At 35.5% G+C, this 18,207-nt stretch overlaps 1 protein-coding gene across 5 annotated transcripts in view; it reads left to right on the top strand.

The window, feature by feature from the left end:
• SCLT1 (sodium channel and clathrin linker 1) overlaps positions 1–18,207 on the top strand; it is a 218,943-nt gene that overhangs the window by 90,815 nt on the left and 109,921 nt on the right. For all 5 annotated transcript variants that reach the window (XR_010658816.1, XM_065904109.1, XM_065904107.1 and 2 more), the window contains exon 10: positions 17,157–17,247. Coding sequence is in view for 4 of the 5 variants with exons in the window: in XM_065904109.1 (XP_065760181.1) it covers positions 17,157–17,247 (91 nt within the window). In the remaining variant the exon portion in view is untranslated. The remainder of the gene's footprint in view (positions 1–17,156; positions 17,248–18,207) is intronic.

Below are 18,207 nucleotides of genomic sequence, written 5' to 3'. Positions count from 1 at the left end.
CTAATTGAATGAATCATTGAACACTTGATTGAATTCAATCTCCAGATCTCCTTCCCTTCCTAAGAGTCAAAGCTCCAACTCTGTAGTTACATGGTTGGTCTTTCTAATAGACCTCCTTCCATCCTGAAACTCTCTAGGGGCCTACCATGAATCAGTTCATTAGCATGAACTCAGGGGTAGTCTCATAAAGACATTGCCTTTACTTGGGAAGTTAAGGGTTTATATGCCCCATCCTAGAAGCTTAGACAAAGACCAGACAAAGTCATTATGCAACTAAAGTGGAAAATAAAAATCTCATAATTCCATTATTTAGAAGTAACTATTATTAACTTCTTAAATGTATAACTTAGGTTTGTGTATTTAAATATTTTAGAAAAAAAGGGGGGAGTGATATACACAACTAATAGCCTACTTTTTTTAACTTATAGATAATATGAATATCATATCAATATTATCAACCATAACATTGTATAGTATACTACTATGGATGTGCTATATTTATTAAATCCTTAAATTCACTTTCTACTTTTACTCCTTTTTCATATTTAATAGAATATTTAGTAGCCTTTTTATAGGCTACCTATTCATCAGACATTACAATTAGAGCAGTTTTAGAACAGTAAATACATATGGTTAGTGTTAGATATTATTTATAGTGATTAAATAAAATTTTAATACTACTAAAGAAATTAAAGTGAATCTTATCTAATTTAGACTGTTTAGAAGAAAGGCCATTTTGGTTAAATCTTTTGTTATATACAGTTTTTAAAACATCTTTTTAAAATTGTTTTATCATAAAAGCACTAAATACTAAAGCATAAACTGACAGAAACACAAGGCATAGTAGAGCAAATCTATCATGTTAGTAAAGATTTTAACACTGATAGAATCTTTATCTCTTAAATATAATTTAAATCTGATAAAGATTTAACTCTGATATAAAAGATGTGACTTATGTGATTAACAACTTGCTCTAACACACCTCTCTAAAACATTGAATCCATTCTTTCAGTAAATATTTAGCAAGCATCAGCTATGTGCCAGACTCTACACATGGGATACATCAAGGTACAATATAGCTAAAGACCTCTGTCTTTTTGGAACTTACATATAGCAAGATCAAGCAGACAATAAACATGGTATCTTAGTATGTTAAGAAGCAATAAGTGCTAGAGAAGAACAAAGCAAAACAAAAAATCTCCCTTTAATAAATTTTGCCACGGAAGTACTTCTTAATCAAAATTTAAACACAAGCCAAAAAGGTAAAAATTGATTTGTTTGAGTATGTTAAAATGTAAAACTTCTGTTATAAAAATTAATATAAGTCAAATGAAGACATTTGCAAAGCATGCTGCTGACAGTGAATTAGTGTTGAGCATACATTGCCTAAGCATAAATAAAAATAAAGAAAAATCCATACACTATTGGGCAAAGGATATGAAAAACATTTCAAAAATATAACAATCAGGAAAATGCAAGTTAATATTGTGGAATATAACAGCAAGGTAAAGACGATTACAGTACGATGCAATTCATAGACATTTCAAATGTTTTAAACAACAATGCATAGATTATGGACATGTGTGTTTTAGTTATATATGACATAGTCATATATGTAAAATAATTTTAAAGTATGTGTGTAATATATACACACACATATATTGTACATGTGTGCATACAATGTACTATTAAAGAATAAAATAAAAACATGTCCAGAAATAGTATAGGGAAAAGGGTAGTAAAATATGGTAATTGCATCCTGTGGAATACTGTTCATCATTTAGAAACATGTATTTACATGTGAAGATGTAGTAAGTAACAGAATCATAGGGTAGAGCCAGAAAACAAGATTATGTTAAGAAAGTAAAAATATGGATCTATGGCACAAAAATACATACATGCATATAATATATATTTTACCAATATATGTATATATCCATGGATGTGTCATATTTTAATGTGAACCTACAAAATGAAGGGGAATGAGAGAGATTGGGAATGAACAGGAAAATAAAAATAAACAAATAAGAGCAAATTTTTCACAGCTAATAGTCATGGGTAGATCATGGAGTCACAGAAAGTATAGTGTGATTAACTCAACTCTGCATTCAAGGTTCAGAAAAGAGTGGAAGAAAAAAAGAATAAAAGAATATGAGGTTTATGATGTTAGTAGGATAAATCAGGGTGTGGAAATTTTGGAAGGAAAATGAATAAGAAAATCGGTTCATAAAGACCTACTGTCATATGATTGTTGTCGTGTTAGTCACTCAGTCTTTGCAACCCGGTGGACTGTAGCCTGCCAGACTCCACTATCCATGGAATTCTCCAGGCAAGAATACTGGAGTGGGTAGCCATTTCCTTCTCCAAGAGATCTTCCCCACCCCAGGGATTGAACCCGGGTCTCCTTCATTGCAGGCAGATTCTTTACCATCTGAGCCACCATATTAGGAAGCCCAGTATGATGATAATGCAAGACAGTTTCTGAGACTTCTGTTCAGTTTGACTTCTTCTATAAATTCAGGAAGTTGAGCTAAATGATTATTAAGATACCTTTAGCCATAAAAGTTCATGATTCTTCTAATGCCCTTTAGCCCAATATCACCAAGTTCTGCCCATTTTCTCTACATTGAGTCTTTAATTCTCTATATAGAGTCTTTAAAACAAGACTGGGCTTTTGATACTGGGCTAAAGGACATTGGAAGAATCAAGAAATTTTATAGCTAAAGTTATCTTAATAATCATTTAGCTCAACTTCCTGAGTTTCTAGAAGAAACCAAACTGAACCAGTCTCAGAAACTGTCTCCCGGGGTTGCACGGCAAATTCATAGAGGAGCCAAATTAGAACTTGTGTTTTGTAATTGCTCCTCTGGTGAGTTTCTAAACCTGACTCGAACAGCATTCACAGCAGTAAGGAAGTCAAGAATGAAAGTTGATCGTTAAAGAGTAATGAGTGGATATACTGTTTTTTGACGACTATGTTATTTGGGTTTTGGACATCTGAATCTGAAGATTATAAATTGAGATTACAGATTAACAAAGCTAGTTTTGGTTTTCTAAAACCTAAAACATCTTAAGTGTTTAACTGTCCATGAGCAACTTTGCCATAATATTTACTGACAATATTACATAGCTTAACACTAAGCAATTCAGAGTTGTATACATAAAACTGTGCTTGCTTTTCCTGCCACAGGCTTGAAAGAACAGAAGGATAAGCAGATGCTTCTTTTAGGGAAAAGGATGTTGCTTTCAAGTTTGACAGATTCTGAATGATGGGCATATTGATATTACCAGAATTTAGGTTTTGAGATGCCCTATATGTATATTATCTGTGCCAAAAATAAGTACTTTAGAAACTCTTTAAACACTAGCTTTGTGTAAGTGTATACCTAAACTGAAAATTTACTAGTTTCAAATTGTTGTTTGATGTTAATGATACCCAAAAAAATGAGAATCATGTGAACTTACAATTAAATCTTTTATCATTTTTCTTTTCAAGTTTCTAATGATACCCATCATAGCAGACAAAACTTGTCAGCCTACTTTCAAAGGACCTTCATTCACCTGGTCTTTCCCAACCCTCCAGTTAGATACGATAATCATTTTGCTGTTTCTCATGAAGAACTTTCCATTCCTTCCTTTTTGCATTTGATCTTTATTCTGTTTTGTAGAAAATTTATAATTTTATAAATCTGGTTTAAGCTTGCCTTCTCCAGGAATACTTCTCTCATTCATTCCAGCAGATTTTTTGCTGTTCTTTTCTTGTGAATATGCTGAGTGTTTATTCCTTTTAACTGAGATTTTATACTAGTTTTTTCTTTAGGTGATTTTTTTGTCATATATATTTGTTTATAATGTATATCCAGCTGAGTCATGAGACTAATTACTTTTCAGGCCACATATGCTCAGATTTTATATCTGCCTTGTGAAGTCTTTGAAGGAAAAGACTTCATTTGTGTGTCTTTGGGAAACAACAGTATTATCTTTGTAAAAGTATGTAGTGTAAAGATTAATTCATAAGCATTTGTGTAAGGGTTCATAGTGTCTTTTTATTAGGCATTATCAGAGTATTTATTTTAAAAAAACTTTAGCCATTGAGGAATGATCTCATTAGCAAGCATAGATAACTGTTTTCATATAAAGAATCTATAACTTAGCAATCTATTTTTATTTATTTTACTGAGGACTTACATACTACATGTGTGCTCTCAATGTAGAAACAGTATTTATTAAGTTTATGTATGATGTGAAAGCCTCTAAATTGTTGAAATTTGACCTGTTTCATCTTATGTACACTTTTGTGGCTTCAATAATCTCTAAAGATAAGACCTTATTAAATTTTTGTAGCTCAAACTTCTCCTGGTTATCACCACCAAGATAAGTCAGAGGTAATAAACTTAGCATGTTATTAATATCTCCTTAATCTTCTCTTTGTATTTATAAATGGCAGCATTCAATTTCTGCTTCAGAAAATTAGGAGGCATCCTAAATTCTTTTCTGGCCCAACTCTACCTTCTAAGTGTCTCTCAGATCCTTCACTACTGCATCGTTATGTTTTTATTGCCTTTGCTCAGTCCGTCATCTCTTCTGAGCTTCTGCAGTAACCTCCAGATTGGCTTACCTCTTCTCCATCTTCCTTTTTCATACTGTCATCAAAATGATCTTTCAGAAATAAAATCTGATCATGTCAGTCTCCTTCAGTGACTTCAAAATGCCTGTGGGATATAATCGAAATTATTTAACATGACATGAAGTCTTCTATGACCTGACCCCTGGCTACTTACCTCTGTATCTTGTCACTCTTCATCTCGGTTTCCTGAACTATTCCCAGTTACCCAAACAAGCTGTGCTATTTCATAAATCCCTCCCTTTGCTCAAATTGTTCAGGGTGCCTAAAATGCCTTTTCCTGATAAATATCTTCTCAGCTTTCAAGGTTCAGAAGTGTCATATCTTCTAGAAATCACTTTCTGCATCTTATGATTTCTTCCTCCCCAGGTGCAACCAAATGTGCCTTCCTATGTGCCTCAGCCATAAGCTGCACATTTATCTGTCACAGTATATTTAACACTTTAATGTACTTAATTCTTTACACATTAATCATTTTGCTAGTTTTTAAGCTCCTTAAAAATGTGGATCTTTATGTACCCTTTTTACCTTGCCATCATCTAAGACAGTGCTAGACACCTGGCAAAATGCTCAAAAGAAAAAAGAAAAAAAAAAACCTTTTGAGTCACGAAGTCAGTTAATTAATTAAATTGCATTTCATCAGAGAGGCAAAGCTAAATCCTTTTATGTGGATTTTCTGTTTGTGTATTTTGCCTCCAATCTTTGGTGGCACAACTGTTTTCTTAGACTGTCATTATTTAGAAAAGTACATTTTATATTCCTCAGCCATGCAGTAATGTGTGTCCGCCTAGTGGTCCTGTATGATGAGATCTCCTGCTGTCATGTTTTGTACTGCCCAGTTGTGAATCATAATTTTGTCCACTGTATCCTGCTGTATCCTGTCACTTAGCGGATTACTGCAGTGCCTGTGTTTAAATAACCCTTATTTAACTTAATAATGCCCCAAAGTACAAGAATAGTGATGCTGGCAATTCAGATATGCCAAGGAGAAGCCTTAAAGTGCTCCCTTTAATGAAATGGGGGAAATTCTCTGTTTAATAAAGAAAAAAAACTTCTGCTGAGGTTGCTAAGACCAATGGTAAAAACAAATCTGCCTGAAATTGTGAAGAAGGAAAAAGAAATTCATGCTGATTTTACTGTTGCAAAAGTTTTGCAAACTGCAAAAGTTACAGCCACAATTCATGATAAGTGTTTAGTTAAGATGAAAAAGGCATTAAATTTGTACAATAAGAGAAGGCCACATTCACATGACTTCGATTTTGTTAAAATTGTTTTTATTAATTTTTTGCCATTAATTTCTTATTGTGCCTAATTTAAGCTTTGATTTATGTGTTGTATAGAAAAAAACATGGTATACGTCAGTTTCGGTAGGATCCAGGGTTTTAGGCATCCACTGGGAGTCTTGGAACATATCTCCTGCAGATAAGGGGGGACTACTGTGTATGTACCTCTGCCAGGTAATGGTTTTGTTTTAGCTGAGATAACAGATTTTTCTCAGATGTTTTATGTCCCAATTTGAATAATATTGGGTCTTTTATTATAAAGATGCTATGGAAATCTGGACTTCGTCGATCACTAGTTTTGATTCATACTGACTCTTGGAAATTATCCTATGTGAGAAATGGCCCTGAGCAGATGTGCTTAGTCATAAGAATTGCCAGACAGTTCTTTATGTGTTGGCAGCTAGTTTTTCTGAGAGTAGAAAACATGTTTTAAGAAATAGGGTTTTGCTGTTAGTTTCCTATCTCTTCACCCTGTTTTACTTTAATGTTTTTTATGGGGTTACTGCAGTTCAGTTCAGTCACTCAGTCGTGTCCGACTCTTTGCAACCCCATGAATCGCAGCACTCCAGGCCTCCCTATCCATCACCAACTCCTGGAGTCTCCCCAAACCCATGTCCATCGAGTCGGTGATGCCATCCAAACATCTCATCCTCTGTCGGCCCCTTCTCCTCCTGCCCCCAATCCCTCCCAGCATCAGGGTCTTTTCCAACGTGTCAACTCTTCGCATCAGGTGGCCAAAGTACTGGAGTTTCAGCTTCAGCATCAGTCCTTCCAATGAACACCCAGGACTGATCTCCTTTAGGGTGGACTGGTTGGATCTCCTTGCAGTCCAAGGGACTCTCAAGAGTCTTCTCCAACACCACACTTCAAAAGCATCAATTTTTCGGCACTCAGCTTTCTTCACAGTCCAACTCTCACATCCAAACATGACCATTGGAAAAACCATAGCCTTGACCAGACAGACCTTTGTTGGCAAAATAATGTCTCTGCTTTTTAATACGCTATCTAGGTTGGTCATAACTTTCCTTCCAAGGAGTAAGCGTCTTTTAATTTTATGGCTGCAGTCACCATCTGCAGAGATTTTGGAGCCCAAAAAAATAAAGTCTGACACTGTTTCCACTGTCTCCCCATCTATTTCCCATGAAGTGATGGGCCAGATGCCATGATCTTAGTTTTCTGAATGTTGAGCTTTAAGCCAACTTTTTCACTCTCGTCTTTCACTTTCATCAAGAGGCTTTTTAGTTCCTCTTCACTTTCTACCATAAGGGTGGTGTCATATGCATATCTGAGGTTATTGATATTTCTCCCGGCAATCTTGATTCCAACTTGTGCTTCATGCAGCCCGGCATTTTGCATGATGTTCTCTGCATGTAAGTGAAATAAGCAGGGTGACAATATACAGCCTTGACGTACTCCTTTTCCTATTTGGAACCAGTCTGTTGTTCCATGTCCAGTTCTAACTGTTACCTCCTGACCTGCATACAGGTTTCTCAAGAGGCAGGTCAGGTGGTCTGGTATTCCCATCTCTTTCAGAATTTTCCACAGTTTATTATGATCCACACAGTCAAAGGCTTTGGCATAGTCAGTAAAGCAGAAATAGATGTTTTTCTGGAACTCTCTTGCTTTTTTGATGATCCAGCGGATGTTGACAATTTGATCTCTGGTTCCTCTGCCTTTTCTAAATCCAGCTTGAACATCTGGAAGTTCACGGTTCACGTATTGCTGAAGCCTGGCTTGGAGAATTTTGAGTATTACTTTATCTGCATGTGAGATGAGTGCAATTGTGCGGTAGTGTTTGAGCATTCTTTGGGATTGCCTTTCTTAGGGGTTGGAATGAAAACTGACCTTTTCCAGTCCTGTGGCCACTGCTGAGTTTTCCAAATTTGCTGGCATATTGAGTGCAGCACTTTCACAGCATCATTTTTCAGGATTTGAAATAGCTCAACTGGAATTCCATCACCTCCACTAGCTTTGTTCTTAGTCAACCCTTAATCAAAAATGTTTGTATCTTTATCATTTAAACTTTAGCAGCATAAAGAATATGAGACTTTACTTCTAGAACATACTAGTCAAGAACAGAAAGAAATTCATAACTTCATGTTTGGAACTTTTGCCTCTAATAATAGGTAATTACTGGTTTATTTCAATATATATATTTTATTGATAATTTTGCAGACACTCCACATTTGTAAACCTGACCCAAAAGTACACTTCTGTGTGATGTGAAGTGTAAAGAGCATAGACTTTGACGTTAGACAGCTTTAGATTAGTATTCTTATTTTAAATTTTCTCTTGATTTGGCCACATTGATTAACTGAATGAACTTTAGTTGTTTTTTTTTTTTTTAATGTCTATTGAAGTATAGTTGATTTGCAGTGTTGTGTTAGTTTCAGGTATAGAGCAAAGTGGCTTCAGTTACACATATACATATATCCTCTCTTTTTTAAAGATTCTTTTCCCATATTAGAGTGCTGAGTAGAGTTCCCTGTGCTATACACTAGGTTCTTATTATTTATTTTATATATAGTAGTTTGTATATGTCAATTCCAGTCTTATAATTTCTTAATCTCTGCAATAGAAAAAAATTCTCTCCCTTGCTGTGGAAATCAGCCTTACCTTTGTTGTTGTTGCTGTTAATTTCTTGAAACTAGATGAAGTGTTCCTTTCTTTTCCCTTCCTTCCTAATGTTATATCCCCATGTCTTGCCAACTGTACAACCCTAAACTTGTTTCTTCTTGTATGTTGTTCCATCAGTTATATTCACTCTTTTTACAAATCTTAGTCTCTTATTGTTTCTTCTAAGACCTCAGGTGTGTATACATACCTCCCCTGATGATTGCTCAGATAACTGTATTTTCTGCTTCCCATTCTTTGAAATTGCTTGGAGGAAAAACCTGTATTTGCTGTAGTTGTTCCTCAGAATTTCTTTCAATTTGGTTTTGGTACCCTATCTCTATTCTCCTCCTCAAGTTGACTGGTACCTTTTTTGCCTTAAAACAAAATCCTTCTTTCTCCTTGGCTATTGATTCTTTTCAACTGTTGACTTTTATGTCCTTGAAAATTTTTCTACTAGGTCTTTTTTGTTTGTTTCCTAATTTCTTCTCCGACCTTTATCACTGCTTCCTTTTTTGGCTTTTCCCATTTCCATCCTACCTGTTAAAAGTAGCGGGACTTCCCTCATGGCTCAGATAGTAAAGCATCTGCCTACAATGCAGGAGACCTGAGTTTGATCACTGAATCGGGAAGATCCCCTGGAGAAGGAAATGGCAACCCACTCCAGAAATTTCTTAAATTTCTGGCCATGTTACAGTTTCCCTGCCCCACCCCCTCCTTGGATGATCAGCTTTACCCTGCCCAACTTAAACTTTCCTCTCAATGACAGTGCTTCCCACATGTGTACTCTGGGCTTGATCACTTTGTTGAGCTCTATGCTTGAATACTAGGGCAGTGGTTTTTAAACTATTTTTAGTTAAAAAAAAAAAGTCTTAATCATAGAAGCCTAATATATTGATAAACGTAGAATTGCTGTCATTGATGTGAGGAGGGAAATCTTCCCCATCTTAGTAACTGATACTATCTTCAAACCAGTGAATCTTGCTTGGTTCTGCTCTTTTGCTTTACCCTCACATGCAAGTCATGTTTGCACTGATCCAAGTGATCATAAATCCAGTCAGCACCACTGTCACTGCTACCCCAAGCCATCACTCTCTCTTTCTTCTCTTTGCCTCCTCTCTGTTTTCCCTGCTTTCTCTCTTAACCCACTGTTATTTATTCTCCACACACCAGCCCAGAAATTCTCAGAGCATAAAGCAAATGACATCTCTCGCTTGCATATAACACTCAGTGGATTTCACTGCAGTGGGAACAAATTCCAAAATTCTTTTCTTGCCCAGAGGCACTTACATTATCTGATGTCTCTGCCTTCCTCTCTGTCTTCATCTTACACTTCTCTCTCTATGATCCATCCCAGCGAATTGTTCTTTATTAAGTACCTTTCTTGTACTCTGCATTTGTTATTTATTCTCGTGGCCTAGAATTTCTTCACCTCGTGTGCGTGCATGTGTGCTCAGTCATGTCTGATTCCTTGCGACCCCATGGACTGTAGCCCACCAGGCTCCTCTGTCCATAGGATTTTCCAGGCAAGAATACTGGAGTGGGTTGCCATTTCCTCTCCATTTTTCACCTTAGATTTTCTTAAATCAATCCCATTGTCTTGGTTAGCTCAGATATTCCTTTTTTACAGACAGGTTGTCACTGATGGTCCAAGTCTCTCTCCCATTGTTATATATCATTTGCTTCATTGCATTATCACATTCTGAAATTATCTCTCTTATTTGTTTACATATCTCTTGTCTGTCTCCCCCTAAAGCAGGATAAACTTATGAGGTCAGAGACTTCGTCTCCCTTGTTTGCAACTGCATCCACAGTGCTGACACCAGTGCTTACTGTAGTTTGGGTGAAAGTGAAAGTCTCTCAGTCATGTCCAACTCTTTGCGACTCATGGACTATACAGTCCATGTGATTCTCTAGGCCAGGATACTGGAGTGGGTAGCTTTTCACTTCTCCAGGGAATCTTCCTAGCCCAGGGATAGTACCCAGGTCTCCCACATTACAGGTGGATTATTTACCAGCTGAGGCACAGGGGAAGCACAGGAACACTGGAGTAGGTAGCCTATCCCTTCGCCAGCGAATCTTCCTGACCCAGGGATCGAACCGGGGTCTCCTGCATTGCAGGTGGATTCTTTACCAACTGAGCTATCAGGGAGTAGTTTGGGTTGGTGCTCAATAAAAATAAGCATAGGACTCCTGAAATAGCTAAAAATAAACAAAAGCTGAATTAGCCATGAGCACGTGAAACTCTACATGTCCAGATTACATTCATAGTGCAAGGCATATTATAAACATTCAGTAAATATTTGTTTAAAGAGTGGATGGATAGAATCCCTTAAATTCTGTCTCTGTAAAATCTATGCCATCTCTCCCAGTGGAACTGCTCGCTTATTGTTCCTGTCACTCATGTAGACATTCCCTGCCTTTTATTCAAATTCCTAAAGTGTAGCTCTGATCATGTTATATTTGAGTAGCTCTCCATTGCCCTTAAATTAATACAGATTGCCTAACTTGTCAATTAAGGTCGTTTACATTGTAGCCCCCATTGCCTTTTCAGTCTTTCTTCCCTTCTTCCCTAAATAAGGCCTACACCTGCCTACCTTTATGCTTGAACTTATTTGTTCCTTTCTGAAGCTCTTTTTAGATTCACTCTTGTGAGTAAATTTACTCTTGTGATATCTCTGCTTGTGAGATTTACTGTTCGGCCTCTGCCAATTCCTTCTTTCAATACCTCCCACTTTGATATTCCCTAAACTAAATGCAAATGTGCTACCTACTCTGAATCATAATACTTCAGTCTTTTGTGATGCTTAAAGCGTGCTTTGTGGCCCTCCTGAAGATTACTGTCCCTAACCTGTCTTTGTGTGTTTTATATTACCTTAAAGAATACCTTCTGTGTTCTAGATGTCACAGGTCCTTGGTAAACATTTTTTGAGTAGGCCCATTGCATAAGCCTGGTTAATAAAAGAAAGTGAATTAATATGCAGTTTGTCAGTGGTACCCAAAGTCATATAGCTCTAAAACTGTATTTTAAATAATTGTTTACAGTCCTTTTATAATGGTAAACATACTGATTGTGCAGTTATTCGGTAAAATCTAAGGCCATAGCTGTGTATTAAAATTATCTGTAGAGATTCTGAAAAACAGAGATGAGCAGGTACCGCTCTGACATTCTGAATGAATAAGACTCAGAGACTGTATATAATGTAGTTATAAAATGCTTGCTTTCATGCAAAGAAAGTATAGAAAACTACTACTGAAAAGTATAAGTGTTAGTCACTCAGTTGTGTCTGACTAGTTTGATGGAAAATTAGATTTCAACATAGAAATTAGGATTTTGAACTGCTTTGAATTATATATAATTTTAAATTATGTACAAATGAACTGTTTTCAAGACTGAGTAGCCTCTGTTTTAAGGTTTTGATAACTCAGTACACAGATTATTAATATTTTTCTTTGTAGTCTTCTGTCCTTTGAAAAGTTTTAATCATAAGAGTGCTACTAAAGATTAAAAGGAGAAAAAAATTAAACTTTTTCCAGTTTTGCTACTTGTAGTCAGTTTTCTAAAAGCAGAAATGATCTTAGAAATTCAGAACTTTGTCTAAAATTGCTTGGGGATTTTCTAATTTTTAAACATAAGTGATTGGCTTTATTTTACAGATAACTGCACATGAACTTGCTAAAGTATGCATTTTTTCTTTTTTTTCTCCCTCAGAATGTTATCACTTCTCATTGTGTGAAACAAATACAGTACACATTTCTAGAATTCTCTTGACATGAGCCTGCAAAAATGAGCCTGCAAAAGACAGATAAAAACTTATCTTAAAATGGATTCAAATCTTAAAGATATTTATAATTAAAACATTTAAGTTCTGTCCAAGTTAATGCTATAATTTAAGTATATACTTATATAAACTACATTGAGGTATATCATATGTTTTATATTTGGTTATACTTTGCTTAACAGAGCAAAGTTTGCTTTTTAAAGATCAAAGTTCTTTAATGAGTGATGAAAATCACATTAAAGAAAAATCTGAGAAATTTTAAATTGCTTGACAAAGAAGCACACCTAAAAGTAATGTGCCTTTAAAAATATTCCTTTTAGCAAAAATAAAATGTAACTATTCTTATTTATCAGTTGTTTTTTTTTTAATTGAAAACTTGCTTTGACCTTTATAAAAGGAGGTACAAGCTTCCCTTGTGGCTCAGATGGTAAAGAATCTGCCTACAGTGTGGGAAACCTGAGTTCGATTCCAGGGTGGGGAAGGTCCCCTGGAGAAGGGGATCACTACCCACTCCAGTATTCTTGCCTGGAGAATTCCATGGACAGAGGAGCCTGGCAGTCTACAGTCCATGGGGTCACAGAGTCAGACACGACTGAGTGACTAGCACTTTCACTTTTCTTTACATATCTAAAACATTTAAATGTAAAATGGTATAACTGGTTATTAAAGCTCCTTCATAAAATAAAATTAGAATTATTTTTGTTGAAACTTTAAAGATTTCACAAGTTTGAATATTTGAAGTGACTCATAAGACTCCACAGAGCATACTCACATAAGCTTCTATTTAAAGGCTAAGGATATTATGCAATAATAAGTAAGAGCACAGGGGAAGCTTAGGAGGCCCAAGTGACATCTAGGCCCAAATGCTCTATGGTCTTTATGCACACAAAGGTATGCTTTATCTCCAAGTTGACCCACCAAGATGTGTACAGTGAATCTTGGCTTCAGGAAAGCTCAGAGAAGTTTTGGGTTTGTTTTTTTTTCCTCCTTTGCCCCTCTGATCACATAGTCCAGTCCAGCTGCGTAACCAGTTACACCAGGTGAAAGCCATCGGTAAACAGATCATGTTTGAGGGTTACCAGAGGAGATTCAGACTTTAAGCAGCACACCATAAATCCCACTTTTCACTTTTTGGCTCAGAGGCAAGACCAGACATTCAGGCATCCCTCAAGCTTTTGCAAACCAGCTATAAACTAATGCAGTACCACAATATTCCTGACAACTCAAAATCTAAAAAGAGGCAAGATTATGATGATAGCTTACATTTGTATAAACTGCTAAAACTCCAGTACTTTGACCACCAGATGCAAAGAACTGACTCATTGGAGAAGATCCTGATGCTGAGAAAGATGGAAGGCAAGAGGAGAAGGGGATGACAGAGGATGAGATGGTTGGATGGAATCATGGACTCAATGAAAATGAATTTGAGCAAGCTCTGGAAGTTGGTGATGGACAGGGAAACCTGGCATGCTGCAGTCCATGGGGTCACAAACAGTCAGACACGACTGAGTGACTGAACTGAACTGACAGTGAAGTTTATAAAGTAACTTAATATGCATTGCCTTATTTGAACTTTATGATATTTCTGTGAGTTATGCAGGAAAATTGTTTTTATCTCTTATGACCTCAGTTCTGAACCTTAGAGAAGTTAAGTTGTTGGCTTAGTTCTCAGAGTCTTCTGTGCTGATAGAGCCTAGTGTAAAGGATAGATCTTAATGACTCTAGTGCTAGAATATTTTTCAGTATTTCATGTCAGAAGTAGATATAAAGAACTATCTATTTCTTTTCTGTTTTGTAGAACAGTGTAGAAATAAATAAGTATATATAAATTACTGTATATTTTCCTCAAAAAGCATAATAACTGTTTGTATGTTTTAGGGAATATAACTTAAGAGATTCTGTTTCAAATGAAAGACTCTGCTTCAAATAAGATACATTTTGAAGAATTGTTCACAAAATTATTCTTTTAGGATTTCCACACATGAATAAAAAATTGAACCTTCGAGATCTGAGTAAAAAATCAAAACATAGTGATACCTGTGACCCTTTGTCTCCTTTCCTTTTGTGCTCTCTTTAATTCATTTATGATCCATTTGCTTATCTACCACATGCCAGGTAGTGTGCTATTCATGAGGATTTGAAAACTAATAAAATATGACCCTTGCCTCTAATGATCTTACATTCCATATTTTTTCCCATAAGCTTACAGTTCCACGAGAGGAGTATCTGTTAACAGTGTATAAAGGATTGTGAATTATGAGAGCTAACATTCTAGAGACTTTTGCCTAGAAGTTAGAGAAGACTTGAAATGAGGAGACTTTTGAGCTAAGTCTTGAAGGTTGTTAAGGAATTTATCAGTAAAAGCAAAAGAAGTCTACTCAGGTCAAATGTGAAAAAATAAACAAGGTTGTGTTAAAGAAACATGGAGTTAGTAGTCTGTTATACTAGGAATATAAATCACATGAGGGGAACTAGCAAGAGATGAGACTCTTTGAGGCCAGATGGTGACTAACTTTATAAGCCATGCTGAGGAGTATTGATCATATGCCCAAAGAAGTGAGTAATCCGGAAATCATTATTATAAAATGATTTTTATCATCAGATAATTTTCTTTTTTTTTTTTGTGGCAGGTAGGATGCATTAAAGAGGAGACCACAAGTCAGGAGATCAGTTTGTAATCTATTGGGATAGTCCTGAGAAATAATGATGAGGCCAGTGATTGGGCCATGGAAATAGAAATGGAATACACAGCTGAGATACCATTTAGAAGTAGAATCAGTAGGCAGATTAGATAGAAATCAGGAAACCATCTAGTACAGAGTCTTGGTTTTGGAAAATCATCTAATCCACCCCTCTGTTGTGGAACATGAGACTGCTCAGATACTCTTGTGGTCAAGTGAATTGAATTAAGCTACAACACTGATTCCTCACAGAATGGGGTTCCTGACTCACAGGTTCTCCATATTGCACCTCATTCCCACTGTATCTCTAACACATTTTTTTTTCCTTTAATGATGCTCTCACCTTCCATTCATTTATACTTTACAGGGCACTTTAATGTACATTACCTATTTTGACCTGTTCAGCAATCTCATGGCATAAGTAGAATAAGCATTATTGTCCCTCTTCTGAGGGCAAGAAAGCCAAATCAGAGTGGGTGCTAAGCTTGTTCAGGCGTTACTCAATTTTATCATTACTATATAAAATCTTACTCCTGAAGTTTTTCATTTTAAAATACAGAGAATTTTATAACTGGTAGATTTGTGCATTGATTCATGTAGTAGATGCACTCCTGACATTGTCTCTTAGTTTACCTTTTACGTGCTAGCATAAGGTGGTCTTGAAGTTTGTTTTTGTTTTGTCATTTGGTGAATCAGTTTGCATAGAAAAAATTTATTTTATGGCTAATAAAGTCAGATTTTTATAAATTCAGTTCATTTAAAACAAAGCTTATTCTTAAGTGCTTAATCTTATGAAACATTATTGGTACCATTTTTCGGTAACAGTGTATCATAGAGCTGACTCATTGGAAAAGACCCTAATGCTGGAAAAAATTGGGAGCAGCAGAAGGGGATGACAGAGGATGAGATGGCTGGACAGCATTACTGACTCAATGGACATGAGTTTGAGCAAACTCAGAGAGAGAGTGATGGACAAGGAACCCTGGCATGCTGCAGTCCATGGGGTTGCAAAGAGTTGGACTCGACTTAGCAACTGAACAACAACAACAAATATCTTGGAGGACTCTTTAAATACCTATTTCATTACTTATTTTTGAATCCGTAGGCAAGTTGGCAAACCTCTGTCAACATACTGGCTTGACTTCAGTTTGATATAAAAATAGTACTTATTCACAGTTATTGTTAAGTGAGATGATATCTGCAGAACATTTAAGGCAGATCCTGGAACCTAATAACTACCTGAAACATTTTAGATATTATTAGATTTTTATTTCCTGTTGTTTTATGCTAATTAATTATGTAATTATAGATATTGTTAAAGTCAAAAGTAATGAATTAACATTTATTTGGAGTTTTGCATAAAATAATTTCTTTGGGTTCAATAGCACTGTTATGCTTTGTGTTTATAATACATAAAATTAAGAAATAAATATTGGCAGTTCCTACACTAAAATACCTTCCTTCCTAAAAATGTATGTTTTTCCCCATAATCCACATGTTCTGTATTTCCACTTAGTGTTTAATTTAAAAATCTTTTTTTTGTTTTGTTTTAGAAAGTCTTATTATTCTAAAATCTTTTTTTTGTGGAGAGTCAAGAAGATATTAAAACTTATTTAATACTGCTAAAGCATTCAGAAACTTGTCCTTTTTGTCCTTTGTAAAGAAAGCAATATTAAACTATCTTGAGACATGTTTCAGTCCATTATGTTAACAGGTTGTTATACTTCTAGTGTGTAAGGAATGATCAAGGTGTTGAAACTTGGGTTAATTTTCATAGAAAGGCCAATAAACATTATTTCTCTAACTTTGTTCAGGAAATTATAGACATAGCTGTAGTCTACATAATGCACTGACATTCTTGTAATTTATCAAGATGATAAAGTTCTTCATGAAATCTGTTGAATTATTTGAGTATGAAATGTAATTTATCCAATTAAAGTATTATTGACTTCCACTTTGAACTCATCCTTTCAGCTCTATTTTTTCTTCACTCTCTTCCACATAGAGAGGTCTTTCAGTAGTAATAAAAGAATCTTTCAATATATAACTCTTAGATTTATCTTTAGATGTATTGTGGTTAGTACTGATTTTACCAAATTTAGGTTTCTTTTCTAATTTAAAAAATTTTTTTCGTCTATGAAAACAGTATTTGTTAATTTACTTTGTATTTTAGGCAAGCCAAGTTAGATCTGAGAGTTGCAGCGGCAAAAGTGGAAGAGTTAGCTAAAGTGACTGAAGACCTTCAAGGCCAGATGCAGAAGAAGGTATGTTCCTTTTTCTAAGACAACTTGGCATGATGCCTGTAGCTTTGTTTTCTGTATATTTTATTGTCGATCTATTTTGAATTAGGTGTTAAAGAGGATTGCTGGAAAATGAATTAATCATTTTATTGTCCTCTGAATATGAAATTAGGAAGCTGAGTTATAACATTGGAAATAACTTTTTATTCCTATTCACTATACCTTAAGTTAATAAACATGATATCATAATCATCCCTTAACACATCGTTGCTGAAGTACATGTTAATGTAAGATCCAGTTTGCATTAACTGGTTAGATGTAGATGGAAAAGAGGTATTTAATACTACCTTTTGTTTAATACTACATTTTGTGTTGTTTATTGGCATAAAAGACTGGTTCTTTTTATGTGTAATAGGGTTTTACAGAGAGAAGATTTTAATAGAGAAGGTGTTATGGAGAGGTCAGGCTTTAGATTTAGATGACTCTAATAATTAAAACTCTAACTGTGCTTACTAGCTATGTAACTTCTCTAAGCCTTATTTCCTGATATGTGAAAGTTGGTTATAGATTTCCATTAATGGTAGATTTGTGAAAAGCTTATGCAAACCTTCTCATAGATAATAGTTATAAACATTGAGTTTTTTGAAACACTGCAGCACTCCCAAAAACAGTCACCAGAAGAGATAAGAATCATGAGTTTTTAACTTTCTGGCCTCAGAGTTCTCCCTAGTCCCTGCAGCTATGGCTTCAGCAAGCAAAAGCTTTATAGGCTCCTATAGTAGCGCTCGTGGAGAAGAAAATGGCAACCCACTCCAATATTCTTGCCTGGAGAATCCCATGGACAGAGGAGCCTGGCAGGCTACAGTTCATGGGGTCACAAAGCATTGGAAATGACTGAGCGACTAACATTATAATAGTGCTCAAGATCAAAGTTTAGGGCTAGAAAAGCAGTTGAAAGTAAAGAAGAAATACTGGTAGCAAGAG

Source organism: Muntiacus reevesi, chromosome 13 (genome assembly GCF_963930625.1).
Source record: "Muntiacus reevesi chromosome 13, mMunRee1.1, whole genome shotgun sequence".
In the NCBI taxonomy this organism is placed as follows: Eukaryota; Metazoa; Chordata; class Mammalia; order Artiodactyla; family Cervidae; genus Muntiacus; species Muntiacus reevesi.
The sequence above is the reverse complement of the archived record's forward strand: the minus strand, read 5'-3'. Positions and strand labels throughout refer to the sequence as shown.